The sequence below is a fragment of the Geospiza fortis genome, unplaced genomic scaffold (genome assembly GCF_000277835.1).
Source record: "Geospiza fortis unplaced genomic scaffold, GeoFor_1.0 scaffold166, whole genome shotgun sequence".
NCBI classification, from domain to species: Eukaryota; Metazoa; Chordata; class Aves; order Passeriformes; family Thraupidae; genus Geospiza; species Geospiza fortis.
Genome location: NW_005054310.1, coordinates 5,000,281 through 5,023,103, shown reverse-complemented (window position 1 = coordinate 5,023,103; position 22,823 = coordinate 5,000,281). Strand labels below are relative to the sequence as shown.

The 22,823-nt window shown below is 38.0% G+C and overlaps 1 protein-coding gene across 1 annotated transcript in view; it reads left to right on the top strand.

The window, feature by feature from the left end:
- The window catches only part of LGR5 (leucine rich repeat containing G protein-coupled receptor 5), a 58,324-nt gene that overhangs the window by 22,723 nt on the left and 12,778 nt on the right, over nt 1–22,823 (top strand). The window contains exons 5-14 of the mRNA XM_005419214.3: nt 8,235–8,450; nt 10,805–10,876; nt 13,251–13,319; nt 15,740–15,811; nt 16,622–16,693; nt 16,800–16,868; nt 16,998–17,069; nt 20,007–20,072; nt 20,269–20,340; nt 21,076–21,147. Of these exons, the coding sequence (XP_005419271.2) occupies nt 8,235–8,450; nt 10,805–10,876; nt 13,251–13,319; nt 15,740–15,811; nt 16,622–16,693; nt 16,800–16,868; nt 16,998–17,069; nt 20,007–20,072; nt 20,269–20,340; nt 21,076–21,147 (852 nt within the window). The remainder of the gene's footprint in view (nt 1–8,234; nt 8,451–10,804; nt 10,877–13,250; nt 13,320–15,739; nt 15,812–16,621; nt 16,694–16,799; nt 16,869–16,997; nt 17,070–20,006; nt 20,073–20,268; nt 20,341–21,075; nt 21,148–22,823) is intronic.

Sequence of the window (22,823 nt, the reverse complement as noted above, 5' to 3'; positions counted from 1 at the left end):
AATGGTCAGTAGAAACCTTTAGACAGCTGCGTAGCAGACTCAAGATGGAATGATAGGGGTTTGTACAGAAAAACTACTATCACCTGAAAAACGATCACTGGCAAAAGAGACCTCTTTGAGGAAAAGAAAACTATTATTCTTTTGTTTGCTTAAAGGGGGTTGTGCCTGCCAGATAAAGGTGTGCACAGATTCAATTTCTTGTTTCATATAGTCTAGGAATTTTCTGTTCACAAGGTTGTTTTGCATTGGTTTCTGATTTACAATAGGAATTATTTCTTGAAGCCTTTGAAATAGCAGGAGTCTTTTCAAGAGTGTAATTAAGAGGTTAAAAGCCTTCTCAAAAGCAGTTTCTATAAGATAACAACTTCTTCTCTTTATTATGTTTAGGTCTGCAGGTGGCATGATTTCTCAAAGCCTCATTAACCCTTTGCTTTAGTTAGCATATATGGGGGGGGGGGAAGCTGGTGTTGGGAGTCAAATATCTTCCTTTTGTGGTTTTTCCTCAAGAAACGCAGTCATGCAAAGGGGCAAACCATAGCAACAGCCTTGATACCTTAATAAATGTGAAGAGGATTATGTTAAAATCCTTTTTATAGAAGTATTCGTGTTTAATTTTGCATGTGTGCACAATATGTACGCACACACTAATATTCCACATTCACTTATAATGCAAAATCATCACAAATTTTTGCATCCAGGGTATTTCTGGATGATATCCTCTCCCTATTATCCAGTTCCAGGCTAAAAACTGACAGTATAGGTGTCAATATTGATAGAACAATTAATTGATGTTAAATGGCCTGTGGTACGGAAAATAAGAGCCAATGTGTTGCAGGAACAAGCAACAATTTCTTCCACTTTATTGTCCAAATTGCATTGCCAGTATGTAGAATGTTATGACAAGTTTGAGTGACAAATATTCATAAATTTCTTAAGGCTTGACTTACCTCTAGAACAGATAAATCTTATTCAGACAGCAGATATTACTCAATAATTACTATAAAATGAGAAATAGGCACAAAAGTTAACCCAAAACACGTAAGATTTGTGAATGCCACCTTTGACAAGAAAAATCCATGAGAAAATCTAAACAAATGAAAGACAATTTTTTCTGTCGCTGAAGCAAAAAAATAATATTGAAACAATATTAAAATATTCCCCAGTTTTATAAAAGTCTTTGTAGTTCAGTTTTTAAAACCAGCAATGTGCTGCTTTGATTAATAAATGAGTTCAGCTACCAGAGCTTGGGCAATGTTTGCATAGGACTCTAGTTCCCTGTCTGGCAGGAGGATCAAGGAAGTAACAAGTACATGCTGATTTTGAGATGTGGTTTTGAGCAGAAGGGTTTCTGTATTATTGCATAGGCCATAATTTTTCCTCAGAAATCTAGTGTGAACACAAATTATCCGAGTTGCTTGTCCTAACAATTGAAATGGCATTTATTTCTGTCAAGCACAACAGAGTGTGCAGATGCCTTGATTGAAAGGGAGGAACACACAACCACTGATGTGTCACAACTTAGTACTTGGCAGCAGGGTTCAAAGAGTCACTTGAATACTCTCATCCCTATTAGTCACCTTGAGCAAATGTATTTCTTTAGAAAAGACTATAAGAAGGAAATATCTTGATTTTGTGTTTCACACATCATCAATATCTCCATTCTGTGTTTAAATCAAGAAAACTTTTCATGATTTTTAATATATATGTATATTGATGTGTTTTTCAAGTGTCATTTTTAATTAGCAGCTTATTTTCTGTCAAACTTTTTTTCATTTAAGGCAGGTATTTGTTTAAATAGGTATCTTTGTTTCTCTAGTACAATCATCTTGTTTTTAATTTCACCCTTTATATAATGGAATTGACATATAATTTCAGTATTTTTGAACAAGCAGGGCATGGTCAAAAACTGGCAATGACATACCATTAATATTTTTTTATTTTTTCCCAAATATGTTAATATATATTTGATATTACTAGCCACTTGCAAAGCTGCAGATCTCCATTTTCAAGTGTTGCTAAATAAAGGAGGAAAGGGTAATTGGCATTGCATATGGAAAACCTTCTGCTGTTCTTTTATTTGGATTATTGTAACACAACCCTTTGCAGTGAATACTATAGATGAAACTTCCATTCTATTTATTTTCTTGTTTAGACATCATTGTTAATGATCTCTAAACAGCTCTTACTGCTGCATTGTCAGACACACAAATAGTCAAAATTAAGAACAGGTTGGGTGCTATCTCACTGCCCATGCTACACCAGCCATGAAGAACATTTCAAAGCACGCATTATTTACTGTATCACTTGCTCTCATTCCTGTGACATTTAAAGGACTTTTGCTTTGATAGTGGAAAATAGGGCAGAATAGCCAACAAAGCACTTTAAACAGTTGACAGGTGGAAAAAATAAACCATCTTTTCTCCCTTAACAACCTGCAAAGCTGCAATTTAGTGAAGTAAAGTAATTCAACAAATAACAGCAGTGTCAATGAAATTTTTTAGCATTTTCCAACATAATTTGTAGATTTCTTATATTTTATTTATAGGGTATTTCAGTATTTATAGGCCATCTGATGCTGACACCAGGTTTGACACAAAATATTATCTAGAATTTGTCCCAGATGTTCTCAGTAGTTACCTGTCTGGAACAGGTCAGCAAATGGATTTTTCATTGTCCTCCTACTCTCCCAAATATTTGACATTTCAAGAGAAGTTTCCATGCTTAGCCCAAAAAAGCACTGGAAGACTTTGAGGGCACATACTTCTGCAACTCTTCCAGTTCAGACTTAAAATTAAAACCCAGCGCTTTTTTCCCCAGAAACATTAAATTTGAACAATTATTTTCCACTTTGATGCTTCTGTTAATAATCCTGATTTTTAATTGAAAGACCAAACAACTTTGATGAAGCTACATTCTCTCCCGAGAACTGTTTTCATGAAAAGACAGGAGCCTTAGTTGTGGTTTTCCATGTCACACCCCATGATAATGAAGGCTACAGAAGGTATTAGCCTTCTTAAGAAAGCTGGTACCTCAACGGGTACCCACAAACTCCCAGAGGAGGAATTTCCCACATTTGAAATTGAGGTTGTTTGTACCCATGCAGATGTCTACACATACACAAAGATGTCTCAAAACTCGCTTTTGCAGTCTCCTTGGTTTATTGCACACCTTCACCATCCGGGCTGCTGCGGCACCAGGGCACTGGGCAACAGAAGAGTGACTGAAACACCAAGCAGTAGTACAGTATCAGACCACCCCTCTCAGTCACAGACATTTTTCTGGATTGATAACCAAGGAGAGGAAGGTAGAGGTGCAAGGTTACCTAAAATGCATTTGCTACTGTTTTTTTTTTTTTTAATGTGCAGCTCTAACTCAACCAGTCAGTTGTTCTCAAAGTGGGGTGCAAAGAGACTGTATTAGATCAGCAGTTCCAGGCCAGCTGGTGATGTTTTCTTTCATCCAATAGAAGGCACCAGGCATCTGACTCTTTCCTGTCGTATGAGTAATCTCAAAAGCATGGAGATTTATCACATCTCTAAGACAGACAAATTTCTCAACCTCAGAACTGCTAGCCAGAAATCATCCTGCATGGCTGAAGCCTGCCAGGGTATGTGGGAGGCAAGAAGCTGCTGTTGGAGTGTTTGGCAGCACAGGGGCTTACAGCAGATTTCCAGTCAGGTCCTGGGGCCGTGCACTGACCCACTGTGGTAATCACAAGCAGGGCAGGCTGTGCTTCAGAGCACTCCCTGGCTCTGGCCATGGGCCCCTGCCCAGCTGCACTCTTAACAGAGTCCTTGGCATGCTTTTGATCCATGCCAAAGAACATTGCCTTGAACTGGGGAATGTATTCCTGGGGTTCATCTGGTAGATCACATGCCCCTGGGACTGTCCCCAGCAGGTGACAGCTTGCTTGGGAGGCTAAGAGAGGTCACTCTGAGCCATTCGGCTGAGGACTTGAGGGTGCTCCCAGACACATCAAACATGCCTGTCTATCTGTGGGGTCATGATCTGAGTCTGCAGCCAGGTTCCTGTGATAACCCAACAGCTGCTAGCCCCCACTTCTTCCCAGTTGTGGGGATTGGAAGTACCCAGTATCATAGCCAAGGTTTATACCTTTGCATAAACATAGCAATGCAGTTGGCCTCTTGTCTGTGTGCAGCAGATAGCATCCATCATCTTGAAGGCAGGTTTACCAACACCCCTGAGCAGCACATCTGAATGTGAAGAGAAATACGATGGATTGAGAAACTCCCAGGGCTGCAGAAACCTCCTCATGTAAAGCTGAGCAGTGGGACAGAAACAAATGCTCCTAAACTGTGACTTGTTATTTTTCTGTTTTGGTCTTCTTGTTGCCATGCAGGGTTCTTTGTATCAGTCCTGTAAAACTGAGATGTGAGAACTGCTGGACTGTTGTGTTGTAATTAAGCTTTTTACAATAGTCCTAGCATTTTCCCCTGTGGACCAAAGGGGATATCCTGCTTAAAAGACCAGGTTTGAAAAACATGGCTCACAACAGCCAGCTCTATTTTTATTACATCCACTTTTCAAAGCTAGTTTAGATGTCACTTGCCATTACCTAAATGGTACTTTAGTCAATCCTGTGAACAAACTCCTGAGAGAGTCTCTATGCCAACACACTAACAAAGATGGTGGGTTGTAAGTGACCCTCTCCTGGCCTTTATGGCCTCCCCAGACAGGCCCTGTCCACAACCCCTGTCCATCACTGCTCCATACTTCATGGAGAAACTTGGCTGAGGCTCCCTGCATTACAGAGCTGAGTCAGAAGAGGAAGGTGCAATGAGAAGGAAAAGAGCCAATTTATTTAATCCACCATGCCCCAAATCAGTCCTCCTGGTCTCCCCCATCTCTGCCTCCCCTACCTCTTAGGTACAGTCCCTTTTCCTTTGGTCTTACCTCTCCTACTTTAAATTTAAACATCAAAAGAAACATTTTATCCTTGACTTCTTTGTGGCTTCTCTCTTCTGCAGACCTTTCATTGTGTTCTGGCCCTCATCCATTCAAACCGAGGCAATCCATGTAATAGCTGTTCATTCCAGAGGGAAAAATGGCTTGGGAGAAATCTCCTTCCTGATCTATCTAGCATTTGATTTAAACCTGAATGAATGAGCAAGGCGCTCCAACAAGATATTAAGGAATTTTTTGGTTGTGAGATATACCTACCTTGTAGCTGGTTTTGAGAGAAGATACAGAAAATGGGAAAAAATTATATATATATATATATTCCCTTAGAAACCTACCACTGGTATGAAACTTAGCATCCATTCATATTAAATTGATTAAAACATGCAAATCAAATCTTTTTCAAACAACTGCCTTTGTCTGTACCAGTAAATGAGGTTTTCATTTTACATGGACAATATCTTTTCATAATTTGTGCACATGGTCGCAGAATTCACAGTGTGTCACAGAAAACACTAGTGGGTTACAGTCCACATAGCTCAAGCATTTGCTTTGAAAGGTTTAGACATTTTAAGTAAGCTCATGGTGAATTTCATAGTGGCTGCTTTATTTACATGCTGCCTATCAGAGGAGATCAAGTATTTCTGTTTCCCTAAATTAGCTCTCTCTGGAATATAATAGCAGCTTTCAAACTCACCACATGTTATCTACATATATTTTTCAGTTATAAATAGGGTCATGTTTGTGAGTTAATGGGTTTAGTTCTGAAAGTGCCAAAACTTTGATCAACACATGTAAAAACAATTGGCTGAAAAGGGTGATTTTGATCAGTCCTTTATACATCAGTGTGCATTACCTACAGTATGACAGGAAACATAACCACTACTGAAACCTTTTAATATCTGCAAGAGGGAAAATGCTGCTTGGAAATTTAAAAAAGATTAGATAACGAAAGAGCACTTGAGGCAGTACTTCTTATAATTACTTGCAGGATATGTAATCCAGTTACAGAACCTGAAGCACAAATCACTGCAGCTTTTTTGTTTCTTCCAAGCTTTATTTAAACAATAATTCAACTATCTGGAATTTCATTTACAGTACAGCAGTTCTGTTTTTCTTTCTGTTCTGTGGGTTTTATTTACATAGCCAGTGGTGTGTTTATATTTGGAAACTTCAGCTATTAAAAAAAAAAATCTGTTCCTTGATTTGCTACAAAATATTGGTAAGATAAAAATCCTGGTCTCACTGACGACAGCAGAAATATTGCCATTTCAGCCACAGGGTCACATACAAACAAGTAACTGTTGGCTTCTCCACACAGCCAGCCATCCTGGGAGTGACTCCTGTGGGGTGAGCAGGGACATCAGGGCTGCACAGGCAACCTTCCTATTGAACATTGAGATGTTAACTGCAATACTGCAGCACATGGAGTTTGAATAAAGCCTCCATTCTTTAATCAGGGAAACTGTCAAACTAAGGCAACTGTAACTTCTTAGTTTACATACCAGCATCACCCAGGGAAGAAATTTACTTCTGACTGAACACAAAGAAATCTCATCTACTCATTCAAATTATACCTTATTTGAAAACACAGGCATAACATGGTTGTTGCCTGAGGAAAGGAGGAAGAAAAACATGAGTATTTCTAAACATTTCCAGCCTTACCCATTTGTTGACAGACCACTGAGTTATTTTGGAAGCTCTGTCTCTGCTGCCTGACATGTCAGTTATTATATTGAAAATTTAATTGTACAAGGGCTTTGACACTGAACCTTATAAATTTGTTCCAACTGACCTTGTCTCAGTTATTTGCCAGCCTGGCACGGAGCCTTAGCAGTCATTATTTGTTCTCATGAAGTAGGTAGGGCCAGCATGGAACAGGAGATAGAATGGACCTGACATTTTACATGACTGTAAATGAGGAAGCAGCTTTAAATAAAGAGATTAGTATGCCCACCACAAAGAGTATTGCATTTGTCTCAAAGAGACCAAATTTAGGTTGTACAGAATTACTTCTTTGTACCCCAGGTGTGGCTGTTTGTTCTGTAGTATTTTCAAACATCTATTTAAACTTATTTCTGTTTTACCATTCACTTAATTACTCTTCTCTAAACATTTCATGAAAATTTTTAGAGCACAGCTTTCATGTTATGGAAAAGGTATAAGTCACTGCAAAGTAGAAAAAGTAGAAAAAGTTTATCAGGGCCCACATCTCCAACGGGGTGTTTCACAAATTTTCAGAAATCTGAAGTGCACTTTTAAATCTTTCCCTGAAAGATTCACAATGAAAAAGCAAAACACAGCAAAACCAAAAGCCGGTGAATAGATGACGTTGTATTTGCAGCACCACATCTGAAAAGGTTTGCTAGCTTTAATCCTTAATTACACAAGTGTGAGAACAAAGCATCACCTGCAGACTCTGCAAAGGTACAACGTGCAGTTGAGCTCCCTCTGTTGGCTCTGCAGCAGCTGAAGTGCGTTTAGTAACTTCTTTTTCAACACAAATACGTCACATTGGCAATACTAATCTCTAGGTAATAAACATTATGTTCCGCTACTAAAAAAAATATGAACTTCAGTTTTCATTAGAATCATTAGGATAAACAATATTTGCAGTGAAACAGGCTCCCAAGGGAAGTGTTCACAGCAGCAAGCCTGACAGAGTTCAAGAAGTGTTTGGACAATGCTCTTGGACACATGATGGGACTCTTGGGGATGGTCCTGTGCAGGGCCAGGAGTGGGACTCAATGATCCTTGTGGGTCCCTTCCAATACAGCTCATTCTGTGATTCTATAACTCCATAATATTAAAGAAAAGGTAAAGCAGGAACCTCCAGAGGCTCAGAAGTGAGTTCTATTTATGGGTCTTGAAATGGGTGTTTAGCATTTAGAAATCCAAATTATCTTGCAGCTCCGTGATTTGTAGATTCTGGAAGAGATTCTCTGGATAAGTTTCTTGCACTTTTTTGTTCTATGGTTTCAAACAATTGGGAAAGGAAACAAAGTCGTACCCAGTCTTTAGAGAGACTCTGCTCAAAAATGATCAGTGTGTGTGCTTTCAGTGAGTTGATGGCTCCAAAGGAGAACTGTCTCTGCAGAGCCAGCTGATAAGCAGACATGTAAACATGATTTTAGATCTCAAGGATGAGTGTGCAAGCAAGATGGGAATGTAGAATCTCCAGGAAATGAAAACTGGAAGTGGCAACCCATGCCCATCCTTTGGGGTTATGTTCATGGTGACAACTTCTTATAGCTATTGTGCAAAGACACTTTTCTTTTCTTGAAGTCAATTTTCTCTGTTTCTTCTTCTCCTAGGCGTCTGGATGCCAACCACATCAACTATGTACCCCCCAACTGCTTCAATGGCTTGGTCTCCCTTAGACACCTGTGGCTAGACGATAATTCCTTGACAGAAATTCCTGTCCAAGCTTTTAGGAATTTACCAGCACTTCAGGCAATGACATTGGCACTGAATAAAATTCATTACATACCGGACTATGCCTTTGGAAACCTCTCCAGTTTGGTAGTTCTGTAAGCTTTATTGATTGCTTTTTATACACAATGTCTTCTTGCAGGACTTTGGCCTCTTAGAGAAACAGATTTTTTTTGCATCTTGGTACAGTTTGACTAGCATTTGCTAAATCAGTTGTTTTGATCTAGCTTCAAAGTTTCCATCTCAATAAAATATTCAAAGGAATTAAAAATCACCCTATCTGGTCAGCAAAACAAAGGAAGGGGTGCATTGTGTGCTGTCAAAGATTGAAAGAGAGAAGATTAGAAACAGGAAATGAATGGAAATCTTTCTGGGGAACTTGGAAAGAATGCCATCCAGTAGAAAAAATATGCATTTCCTGTCATAGAAAGTATATGTAGTTGTGTATTTGGTTACGTTTGCATACCGGTTCAACTAACTGAAACATGCACGGCTGGCACCAAAATCTGGAAGGCGACTATGAATCATGGTTTCAGCTTCTTATCTTCTGGGAATGTACCAAATGGAAAAACTCTAGACTGGCTGGAGAAACTTAATGGAGAAGTAACTTCAGGATGCTTTGGAAAGCATTAACATTATTGAAGAGAGAATTACATAATCAAGCTATACAGGCTGTCAGAAACCATGTAAGACACTTAGCATGTGGTAGCATACTCTAGCCCCAGTGTAAGCATTGAACCTGGCACGCATCAGGGTTCTTCATTGACAGCTATAGTCACTATCTCTGTCTCCATGGGGCCCCAAAATTGGGGATAAACACTGAGTTGTGCTGCAAAGCTTTTGCCTTCTCTTTACATTAACTATCAATCCCATTCAAGTTAAAGAATGGATGGACTTGTGATTGATTGACCTTCTAGACTTATATCAGCAATGGAAAAGACAAGAGACTGTCTTGGACATTGTTCTCTAGACCCCTACCAGAAATGTAGTGGTAAGAGGACAGTTAAGAAATGCAGGAGAAAATAATTTCTTTTCATGCCATGCTTGCTTCTGCTCAGTTAGATTTTCTTATTTAAGCTCTGCCTTGCTTATTTCTAATCATCTGGGCTTTGTAGTGATTAATAATTGAATCATTCCTCACAACCTAAAATAGCTGATCTTTTTGGCTCATCAAAATCTGTGTGTGTGGTTCTGCTTTCATTGGGTTGCTACTCTATACAGTGTGGCAAACTTTCAACACAGTGGAAAAGTGCATGGTCAATTGGAGCAAGTCAAAACCTTTATAATTAAAGATCCAAACATAATTGGAATTTGAAGATGCACTCTTCATGCTAACTAAAGCATTAAAGGTCAGAGTAGTCATTAAAAATATTGAGTTGATTAGGTTTTTTCCTAGAAAAGAAAAAACCCACAGAACATTTTTATTTTGCTGTCAGAATCCCTGCCTTTGATTGACAGATAAACTCAATTTCTCTAGGTTCTGCAGAACATTCAGAGAACCTCTGATCTCTAACAATATTTTCAGAATATAATGAAGGCCCTGGCAGCCACTCATTCACAGCCTTTCTTTTCTCTTAAACCCCTCCTCCCTTAGTTTCTCTCTACTACAGGGGTAGCATTTTGAGGACAAAATAAAAGGAAAAATCTGGGGAAAAGGCATTCTTTTTAAATTAAATTACCTGGAGTGGCTACAAGTTGAATCTACTCACATTAATGAGCTTCACTCAGAGTGTTTGGATTTTTTTCCATGTCAATCTAAAAGACACAAATAGGTAGAGCTCAGAGACTTGAGATGGGTGGCAGGGAGGAGGGGGTAGAATTGGTTAAAAATATAAAAATTACTTTCAAGTGCTAAATATTTTAGGAAGTAGTTACTGATTTTCATAATTTGAAAGAAAGGCAAGTTACAGCACTTCTAAGATTACTTGGTTTAGTCATTTCAGGGAAGCTACAACTGTTTGTGTTATGGCTTTGTGTCTTTTTGCATTGTGCGAGCCTAATGCCCCTTACCTGTCTGCTGTGTTAACCATCTCCTCAATGGCTGCTCTTTTGGGCCATACCCTCTAACACTCTCTGAATACAAATCTTCCAAATATACATCTCACACCCCACATGCAGTTTTTCAGGCATGTTACTTAACTAATTAGCAATCATTGAGAATATGTCTATCCATTATGCAAACCCCAGCCTGGAACTACAGGATACAACACTTTTGAACAGTCTAGGTGGTTTTAAAACAGATCCTTTCTGTGAAACCAAATGGAGAAGTGTTGGGAGAATGGGTGGTGGGTGGTAGAGGTGTCACCTATACATGCTCCTGAAAAAGTATGATTGCATATAATCAATGCATGCCTGAAAATAAGTTAATTTTGATTTAACTATAAAAATGTTTTGCTTTAGTCCACTGTGTGCAGTGTACTTTCCTGACTGCATGCTTAATGTTCCCCTGCAGACATCTCCATAACAATAGAATCTATTCCCTGGGAAAGAAATGCTTTGATGGGCTCCACAGCCTAGAGACATTGTGAGTTGACCTCTTATTTGTTTCTTTTTTTTTAGAGTGTTTTCATTAATATTCTGAAAGAATAAAAATAGCCCAAAAGCCAAATGTGGGTTTTGGCTTGCCTAATCGCTGCAGGATCTAAGTGATAGTTCACAATGACTCTATGTAGTAAATCCTATTTTTGACTATAAAATTAGTTTGCCTTTTTAATTAGCATTGTCAATTGATAAATTGTTTGAAAGACAGTTGAAAACTGCATTGAGCATAGAAAAAGGAATGACTATTCATGAACTTATGGTTGCTTAGTTTAGTACCATTTATTTGTCTTGTTCAATCAATAAAACTAATAGCTAGATTGGGAAATTGTCACAGTGAAAAGCTTTAACACTAAGAAGCTATCTTGCCACAGAGGAGAGTTATAAAATTTGATGGGTTTATTTTTTTATACCTGGAAAAAGCAAAAGTTCTAGGTAGTCAAATTATACATGTGCTTTACAAGTGGGTGAAATGTTTCAATTGTATCCAAGTTTTCATCTTTAGAGAGCTCTGATAAAGAGTAGCACTAGTAAAGACTGAAACTTCCTCAACTTTCCACTGTAATTCTGTTTAGATCAATTTAAAATTTTTGAGCTTTCCAGCAAAAACATAATCTACATAAAATACCAAACAGGAATGCAGTGCTAATTGTTAGCAGAAATTATTTTGCTACAGTTAGTCAAATACAGATGTTATCTGCTGGAGTCACCCAGACCCCAGAAATGCCACAGGGACAGTAAAACTTTGCATGTGCTTCCTCCCGCACCTGCTGCAGTCAGCTGCATCATTTTTAGTGATTTTGGATGTTTTATCCAACCAGGACAGAGGTTAAAAACCCAGTTATGAGAAACAAATTGTTTCAGACATGGATATTGCTAGTCTAAAGGTGACTATTTGCTTTCCTATCCACAAACCTGTTTACTGCCAACTTTCATCTGTCATTGAGATTAGGAAGCAAGGAGGTTTGGCCTTCTTGGGTTTTTTTATCACCAGTTTGATTGCACTGATCCCTTGCCACTGAATTGCAGTTTTACAATTTGGACTTCTAGCTGCCTGTGAGTTGAGAGGAAGTCCCTTAGTGTAGCACCGGAAAGGGGGACAGGAAAGGAAGAGGGAAAATGTAATGGTTTGTTTTGTTTATTTAAGTGATATTCACATGGCACTTGGTCACAAATGGGGAAAAACAGAACAATGGAATAAGTAATTGCAAACTCAGTCCCAGCCACCTGGCACGAGAGAGATGAAAACACAGAGGACAATCACAAACCCGGGAATAAATGTAGATGCAGCCACTTCCCTGCAACAGGACAGTGTAGCACTTGCCTCAAGCACAGTAATTGCATAATGTACAGACCATTTCCCAGATAGTCTCAAAATAATCTGAAGAGATCTTGGTGTAAATGATGGACGCCAGCTTTAAGATCATTTGTTTGCATTGACGCGTAGGTCTGGAAATCACATATCACTAGAGGGCAAAACCAAACCATACATGCCTGTAATCTCTTTTTGTCAATAAGCAGGAGAGATTTACAAGCAGGAAGGAAAGCCTTGTTGAGTTCAGACAGCAGTTTCCTGCCTGCATTACTTCAGCCTGATACTATTTCAATTTCAATCTATTGTAAACTGTGGCTTGGGTTTTGCCTGCCTGTTTAAAAAGGCTTTTGCTCCAGTTTTTCAGACTGTTTTCCTCACAAAGTGTTGCCAGAGAGCATCACAGTAAACTGGCATATCTCAATTTTAGTTTCAGCCATCTCCTAAATGCTAAAGGATACATATGTCATGCTGAGGGCAGAAGTAGGATTATAATCCATTCAGCCTACCAGAATAAAGTCTAATTACTGCTACAGCATGAGCATTTCTTAAAGCAGAGGTCACTATGGTAGCTACACTATCATTTTTACAATTTTTGTGGTTAGAACTATTCTCTTGACTGTTGTCAAGTCTTAAAATTAACAATACAGTTAGAATTATTTATAGAGAATTGTATTAGGCATGTAAAGTGCAGATCACCAAAACCATTGAATATCATTTTGAAATATTTTTTCCCTGTTAATGTAATGCTAAGGGTGGGAATTTATAAAACAACAAATCCCTTAGTAGTACTTGAATTCACTTACTTTTTTTATTACAGAATAGCTAAAATGTAACTAAAAATAGAATGCTGATAAAAATAGGAACAATAATGTGCTCTAAATAGACTTTGTTGGAAAATATCCATACACTTTTGAGGATTTCCTGTCTTTTTACTGTATGTATTTATTCAATGCATAGAAGATGATAGTTCATTACAAATGCCAACAATGTTATGTTATCTGTTATGCAGTGCATAACCGAAATAATAATATCTATTTTCACACAGAGATTTAAATTACAACAGTCTGGACGAGTTCCCCACTGCTATCAGGACACTAACAAACCTAAAAGAGCTGTAAGTACAGAGCTCATATTAGGAAGAAGGATGTTTTGTCTAGTATGTGATTTCTTTTTTTAATGCTGGTGATTTTATCAGTAATCCTTAAAAACTGATATCCTAGGAAAAACTAATAAGCATGCCAACATACATAAAAAATAATTTTCAATGTTCAGTTTAGGCCTCTCAAGTTCTGACAACTTTTACTTTTATGTTGCCTTGTGCGGTGGGTCTTGTCCAGGAACTTCCTTTCTGGAATACAGTAAACAACAAACATAATTAATTCACCTTTAGTCCCAAACACAAGAGTTAGATTTTGCAAACTGTCCAATGTATTAGTCTTCTAGCTAAGAAGGCATGACAACCTTATTAGTCCATCAGGTTTAATTAAATTTTACCAACTTCCCTCCCTCACCTCTATTAAATTAAAAGCAATTTATTTTCAATATATATAGTCATTTCTTTGTAATGTTGTGAATAAATACTTTTGTATGCACAAGCATAGTTTGCATCAGGAAAATCAACAATGAAATTAAATTATTCGAATTTATTTTGAAAAACAGTTGAATTATTAAAAACTGAAGGAAATTAAATTATGTTCATACATCATAGACACAATGTACACATTTATGCATATGCTCAGAATTCTTTCCATTTGAATTATTTACTGTGTTAGTGGTACTATCAGCATAGATTTTTAATAAAATAAGTAATCATATACTAGTTGGACATGGTTTTACCCCTGCCACACCACAAACAGATCTAAAAGCCTATTTTAAGTAGCCACCTGAGATTTTTTCCAGAGCAGGTACCCCCAGATACTGTGCACTCCTGCTCAGCACCTCCTGTGTTGCCAGAATGCAGCTCTGCAAGAGGCAGCAGGGCTATGAGTTTCCCAGCCCAAATGTTCTGAGCTGCTGTTTATGCCATAAAATAATTGCTATGAAATGCAGTGACCTCAAAGGATTGCCTTTTTGATGCCCTCTGGAGTCAGCAGCCAAAAATGGGTAACTCAGTTTGCACCAAATGCACCAGCAAACTGCCTGATGTGCCTCAGGTTACGTACTGGCCCCCACAGGATTTCACCTCTGAGTATCAGCTGCGTGCAAGAAACATTTGGGGTCTGAAATTGCAACCTGCCATCCCAAATGTAGCACAGACATGAGACCATGTGGTTCTGTGCTTTGTGTAGCCCTGGGAGCTGATGCTGTAAGGAGGGGATGTGTTCCACAGACCCTGGTGGGAGCGCAGCCACACTGAGGCTCAGCTCATTGCAGGGCCACCTTCGTACAGCCGGTTCTGCATGGGACCTCGTGTCTCTCACAGTTGGTGCTGAGAACACAAACTGTGACCTTTTTGTGCACAGCTAGTAGCAGATATTGCTCTGGGAGGTAGTCATGCCATTTTCTTGGGGTTTTTCTGCCATGCAAGGGATCCCATTTAAAACCAGTCTGTTTATTGGTTCTAGATGAGATGCTCATTGTGCTTAGAGCCTGCATGCAAAACAAGCAGGGATGTAAAGCCTTGCTCTGCAGCTCATCACCAGTAGTACAATGCCTAAACAGCTAAAACCAATAATGTGGGACCTGTTCAAGTAATGGCCAAGAGTGCTTGCCTCAGTGAACAATTGGAGGCTTAGTAATGCATAAATTTAAGCTGGGAAGTCTTCTTCATACCCGACTGAACTAATGGGAGTTTCCCACACAAATCATCATTGTTCTTTTGAAATCTTAGTTGTTCCTTTTGTTTTTCACAATGGAGAATTACTCATATGAATGAAGTCCAGTAATTAATGATGAGACGAAGATTTGGCTCTCTATCCAGCAGGCACAATTACATTTTGTTTGTGTCCACATTTAAAATATCTCAACAAAAAGGTGGTTGTGGGAGGATCAACATTAAAATATAGTGTATAAAATAATTTCCTTCATAAACATGTGCCATCCAGCAAAAAAATAGTGAAGTTTAACAACAGTTGAAGTTTAACTAGCATAGGGTGAAATATGTTGTTAGCTATTCAATTATTAATATCTAAATATTGATGTTCTTAGTTAATATACTTGTTTATATTTACATTATATCAGTATACATACATGCATATACCCTGAATTTTAAAATTCCATTTTGAAGTTTACTTCATCTGAATAGTTTTGTTCATTTAGAGAAGTGCAGAATTTCAGCAATTTTGCTGTCTCTTCTCTCTTCTCTTCTCTTCTCTTCTCTTCTCTTCTCTTCTCTTCTCTTCTCTTCTCTTCTCTTCTCTCTTTTTTTCCTTTGCTTTTGTTTTTTTCAGTTCTGTTTTATTCCAGAAAACAAGGATATACCTTTACATATAGACACTTTTCTTTCTACAAACAGAAAACCACCGTTGTGCATTGTGATTACAGACTGAGTCTTGACTTTTTTTCCTTGCCATGTAAACTTTTTTTTCTCTGTAGGGGATTTCATAGCAATAACATCAAGTCAATACCTGAGCGTGCATTTGTGGGTAATCCTTCACTTATTACAATGTAAGTGATAAGAATCTTTTCAATGACTCTTTGTATTAGAGAATGTGGAACTAAGGATCATATTTGTAGCTAATTGTCAATAGCTTCTTTTGTGAGTACACTTTGTAGCACGTCACCATCCAAGCAAACAAGCTCGTATCTTTCCAGCTTCGTGGAAAGAATGGCAGTTTTCAAGCCCTGATTAAGGGAAGCAAGTAGCGGTCTCTGGCCTTTGACCTTTTATTTGAATGGTTACTTCTAAATCTCTTAGCATTACTGGCAACATAAAAGCTGGTAAAAATTACTCTTGATGGACTCCATTCTGAGTTCCCATCGTCTTACATGAACTTAATGGACAACTTCAAATTAAGAAATTGCAAAATAAGTGTAAGAAAAATAATGATTCATCTTGAGTAATACTCCATGAGCAAAAGCAGCATGACTTCAAGAGGGCAAGGGAATCTCTTCTGAATAGGGGAAGTTCTGACTTCTTCAAGTGCTATCCTTACATTTGTCTCAGGTCATAACAAAATTTTTCATATGTGAAATTTTGTCTTCGCAAACCTGGGAGGAAGAGAGGATATTTAGTTGACTTGCTTCTGGCATTAAAACAGGAAAACAGTGACTAACTGAATGTTCAAAATGTGACATGTGGCTGGTGAATATAGATTATAGGGTGAGAAAAGCTCAGAAGGTGACCTCTGCTACAACCAGAGGGGCACAGTCTGTGATTCATCATAGAGAGTTTACTCATTTGATTATGGTATAATAATATATTTAGAATATTTTAAAATATTTTAAATTAAATTTCTTTTTATCCTTTTTTTTCAGACATTTTTATGATAACCCTATCCAGCTCGTTGGAAAATCTGCTTTTCAACACTTACCAGAACTAAGAACTCTGTATGTGTTTACTTTTTATTTTAGTTTTCTTTTTATATTGTAATGCTAGAGTTGTCCCACACTTCCATCACCATAATTTTATTGAAATTGGTTTTTTTAATTGTAGGACTTTAAATGGTGCTTCACAGTTAACAGAGTTTCCTGATCTGACAGGGACTACAAGTCTGGAGAGTTTGTAAGTGCTAGAGAAGTATTTCTGCTTTGTTTTATTTTCCTGTATACTGACTTATTGTAAAGCATGTGCTAAAAAATTTTGGTTTTCAGTCTTCAAAAAGTAATTGTTTTTCATAAATTCTTTCTACAGGACACTCACAGGAGCACAGGTCACCTCTCTCCCCAAATCAGCTTGTGACCAGTTACCTAATCTCCAAGTGCTGTACGTTTCAGTAAGATTATTAACATGACATTAATGCAAGAGATTAATAGACAAATGAAACTATTATGATTTCAAAATTACCCAATTACTGCTATTTCTGTGTATCACATTACTTCTTAGGAATTCAGCTTGGGGAGTTGGCCCCTGTGTTATTTAAAAAGTTTACAACCTACTTACCAATCAGGATTTCTCATACATTGCTGAGAAAGATATTTACTTAATGTATTTTTAGGAAAAGATTAAAAGGTTCTTGATTTTGTTTAAAAAAAAGACCTTATTTTCATTCATTCTGTCTCTCCTATAGTAGTTTGGGATTTTTTTCTCATTAAGGCAAATAATTCATTGAAGTAAATAGAAAATATAAGTAAGGACAGCAGTTTTGAGTACTTGCTATGTTCCTCTTTTAGTTTCTTTGCCAACCAGACATAAGTAGCTGACTGAAGCTTTAATAGACTATTCTTTGACATAGCTGGCATATTTGGTATACTAAATACACAATATTATTTTAGCTTGGAAATTTCCTTGGAGTTTGCTGAATCACTAACAAAAGTAATCATAGTGTCCACTTCTTTGAGAATGAGCCAAAAGCACTTTCCTCTATGTATTACATCACTAGGAATCTATTTGGTATTAATTCTCTGGCCAACATTGAAATAGCACTAATTATAATGCATTATTTGAATACCAGAGTGAATGTCAAGAACATTTCCAGAAAAAATTAAGTTTTAGTTAATGGACCCAATATAATCATTTCCAGAATGATAAAAGACAGTCTGCTGCCAGAAAAAAAGTCTGCCCACAGAATTAAGTTTAAATATGTCCTGTAACATTCAAAAGCAATAAACAATCTCAAAACAGAGTGCAAACAAATAATACAGCAATTCAATAACTTACAGAGTTCATAGTAGAGTAGGACTGTCCATTGGAAATGCACATTTTTTATTTTTGAGTATTACCATATATAATTCAAGCTGATACTTAAAAGAGGAGGGAACTGATTTATCAGCAATTTCAGGTACTCAAGAGCTGCTCTTTCCCCATTGCTGCCAGATTGGAATGATCCTGCTGAGCCCCCATTTTGCTTTGTGCATCAGTTCTGGCTGTGCCGTGGAGGATATTGGTGCACTGAACCCACCACCCACGCCTTACATGCAGACTGCCACCTTGCGGGGGCTCCCTGGCTCAGACACACTCACAAACAAATACACTCAACTCACATCCAAGTGCAAACACTGCTTTGGAAGGCAATTTGTGCATCCTACTGAGGTGAATGTGCACAAGGCTCCCCGGATGTGTGCTCACCTGCAGGAAAGGCGTCTGTGAGAGCACGATCCAAGCAGCCCTAAAAGGCTCCCTCAGCACAGCCGGGCATAGGGAACAAAGTCACTCACCCTCTGCTGCTGCCAATGTTTTAAGAAAGTGGGAAAAAAGACCTTAAAAATGAACAAGTAAAATATTTCCTGGAGTTCTGACAGAAACTGAGGGGAGAAGGTTGTCAAGTTCAGGGGTTTTTTCCATGTGTGAGGAGGGGGTGTCAGTATGTACAAAATTCAAGCTGGTAACATATTTTTAAGAAGACCTAAGTGATAAACCTGTGGATGACAGAAAAGCCAGTGTCTGCCAGACATACAAAGTATCCCTTACCTTGGCCTAAAAGCCTCTAGCTCACTTGAACCCTACTCTGTAATGTCTGATTTGGGCCACAGTGTACCTTTTTTTTGTACACACACAAACACAAAACAAAACAAATAACAAACAAACAAACAAAAAACCTCCACACCCCAAACATATTGATATTTGCCTTTCTACAGAGTAAAATCAGAGTAGAACACCTTAAAGACACACACAGTCATTGCTTGCACTACTTCGACCAATCAAATATAAAATAGTCCAAATGCCCCTCTTGGAAAAATAACAGTGAAAATACAGTTTTACCAAGGGATTAAATAGGTGGAGATGAACCAGTTTTAGGGAATTTGAGAAGTGACAAGAATTTCACAAAGTGGAAAATGAATCTCTTTCATGTGATAATACTGGATAACTGTGGAAAAGGACATTTTTTTCTAATTCTAGGCATAAGCTTTTTTCTCTATTCTTTTCACATGCAAATTTCCCATTTTGTTTTCCCTGAACAACACACACATGCACGCACACACACACACACACACATATATATATATATATATATATTGGATGCGACTCTTGGGTGGTGGGGGCTGGTGTCTGGTTGCTTTTTTTTTCCCCTTCAGTTTCTGCAAATTGCCTGGGCTTGGTTTTGATTAGTTATATTATACTGTAAATCAGTCCAGATGTTTCAGTTATTCTGTAATTTGTTGAGTTTTGGCTCAAGTCTTTTTAAGGTTTTTTTTTTCCCCTATGTAGTGATTGATTTCAAAGTTAGTTCAAATATTTTTTGACCATTTCCCTCAGTTATAACATGTAGCAGTCTAAGGATCAGATGCAATACTGCTTAATTAAAGTGTAGAATGGGAAGCTGATTGTGACTCTCATCAGAAAAATACAGGATCTTCTCAAAAAAAATATGAGTATATATGCTTAGTAGATTATTTAAAATTGTTAAAATACTTATCAGAATTTAAACATGATAAATATGAAATCTGTGATATAAATCCAAATGGCCAATATCATTGCTGTAAAATACTCAGCATAAGTCTACACTTCAGGCAGGAAATCTTCAGACAGTGCAAGGAATTTGCAAATGTGGATATGGAGTTAATAAATCTTGTATTTTCCCCTCCTCTCTCCTCTTCAGTTAGAAATCAAAATGTGACAGATGAGAAATAAGTGAGTTTGTACACTCTGTGACTGTGGATAAAAATAAATTATTTTTAATTGAGCATGAAGGTATACAATGAAAGCTGTTTTTTCTTTTAACATTCTTTTGATGTTAATCTATTTGTTTCTTGTATAATTCAGGGATCTGTCTTATAACCTACTGGAAGATTTACCCTGTTTTACTGCGTGTAAAAAACTCCAAAAAATGTAAGTGCTAAACCGCCCCGAAAAGCTTAAAAAGAATCATCTATGTGTGTTTGAGTATAATTAACTTGGTTATTGCTGGCTGATTTGACATACCCCAGATACACTTTATTGAAGTGGATCATAAACAGAATCCAAAACACCCCAAAGTGCCTTCCAAGTGTCTTTGAAACTGAGGAGATCCTTATTGCTATTTCAGTGACTTGCATCACAACGAAATCGCTGAAATCAAAGCAGACACGTTTCGGCAGCTGGCTGCTCTTCGCTCTCTGTGAGTACCCCCTGACAGACATTCACACAGGTTCTCAAAAACATGGGCTGCATAATGTCTGCTTATAGCCATAGAAACTGTCATTTCTAAATGTTTCTGGTGGAAGTAGAGAGACTTACTGGGCCAGAGCTGGTATCTGTTGGCAGGTACACGTTCTAATTAGCTCTAGGGAGTGGGAAGTCTTTTTACAGAGAGCAGCATCTTAAGATGTGGAGTCCAGTCATGTGCAGGTTTCCAGTTTTCACACAGTCATGTGCTAGAGGAGTGATTTTGTCAAGAAATTACTCATGGTTGGAATTTTTTGCAGAATTGAAGCCATACATTTTTTTAAGAGTTGCTTTCAGTCTCTTTGACTTTTCAGGGGCAGTGAAAATTGAGATTATAAAGTTAAGCCTATTGACCATGGGTTGCTGCTCTTAGTCACATGAGAACATTTTAGAAGACTTAGTCCGTATAACCCACCCTTCCTTCTGCTGTATTAGGACGCTGTGAAGCAGACTGAAATGCCTTGGGCTGTGGCAGGAATTGAGACATTTTAAGCTGCCAGTTTAATAATACCACAACTGACTAATAAAAAGTTTAAAAATACTTTGCTCCTGCTCAATAAGCAGGAGCTTATTGAAAATATTGGCATGTAATTGATACCTTTTTTATATTTAGGCCTTCTAATCAAGTGTTTGAAAACTTCCATATTCACTCAGTGGGTATGTAATTTTCTACTCACTTTTCTTGTAGGGATTTAGCTTGGAACAAAATTAAAACTATTCACCCCAATGCCTTCTCCTCTTTACCATCTCTGATCAAACTGTAAGTATTTGAATATCTTATACATTCAATTTTTTGCATTTTTCTTCCAAGAGCATGCAAAAGTTTAATAACTTGGTGCCCCAGCAGAAATTGAGGGTTTCTCTGTTCTAATCATCTGGTCTGTTCAATCCTTTTCTAAATTCCTGCTCTTTTGTACTTTCCCAATTCACATAGGTATTACAGCAAAGCTGCATACAACACTGTGTAATCATTTGGGGTCCATGAAGATTATCAGTGCATCTGCCTCTTATCATTCAATTTATTAGCAGTTAATCTGTTGTAGCAGGGGTAAAGATTTTCTGTTATTTGTGTTTCAGGCCTCAGGAATTGGATTAAAAATCAAATAAGAAACTTTTTTCCAGAATTCATCTTTGTTTCATTGTTCCTCATTTGATGAAATAGTTTTTCCTCTTTAGTAAGTTCAGCCAAAGGAGTTAGTGGTCAAAACATCAGCAGCTAGTTTTGCAGGCCTTGTTCACAAGCACTTCTCAGTGCGTACTAAATTTTTTTTTCCTACTTCCAACTGTCACTGTAATGCTCCCTTGATATGAATCACTGAGGCATTGGCTGTATGGGGAAGATATGATAAAAAATTCCTCTGGAGTCATCTTGCTACATGATTGACACAAAAATATGATGCTGGGCATTTGCTCACAGATAGTCGGGTAGCTACTAAACCTAAATTTGGAGAGGTATTCATTTCTGTTGATGTGCAAAGCCCTCTGAATGGTGCACTGACAAATACCCATACAGACAATTTTGTCTATAATATCCCTTTTGGGGCCCTTCTCAGAACTTACCTACTCTGTGAGGTGAGCAGTAAATTGCAGCTTTGGACAATAACATACAGCAGTCAGAGAAGGTTAGAGAAAAAAGCCCTTGAACACAAACAGTAATACAATGTACCAGTGTTTCCTGAAATGGGAGTCTCTAACCTTGGTCCACCTCAAGTCAGTGGTCACTTTTAGCATTGCAGTAGGACCTGAATTTCACCTTTGGTCTTTAAGGGTGCCGTGTGCAAGACACACGCTAAACCAGAGAGGTAGAAGCCCAGTCCATCAACATACCTTATTTTATGCCTAGGCCTTAGATTTCAGTGTATAGTCCAGACTTTCCTGTACATAAAAGCATTTCAACTGCGTCAGACTTTGCTTCTTCCTCTTTGACTGTTGCCCATCTGAAGCATAGCAGAGTAGATAATTGTGAGGAGGACTGAAAAGACTCATTGAATAAATGGGAGAGAGAGAGAGCAAAATAGAAAACAGTACCTCTGAACTCCCCCTCTTTCACTACTTTGCTGTATCTCCTTGATGACTTACCACTTCTTCGTTCACCTGTTTTACGTTCCCCAAGTTACTTATCTGTGTTTATCCACACTCTTCTGTCTTCCCTCAGCCATTCAGACAAACTTCAGCTTGGAAATGCCATCTCCCTCTTCTTCAGCCCAGACCTGTCCCTTCCTGAAATGCACATCTTCCCCACACACCTGACCTGCTCCTTGGGCAGCTTTCAGGGCAGCTATGCCTGAAAATGCCCTGTAGCATCCCACTGAATCTTTTAAACTGTGGAAAGCTGTTCGGCTCCTTTGAGTCCAAACAGTCTAGGGAGAAGGTTTTAAATTCATTTGCTTGCCTCAAAACTGTCACTATGAATGCTTTGAGTCAAAATTTGGGAAT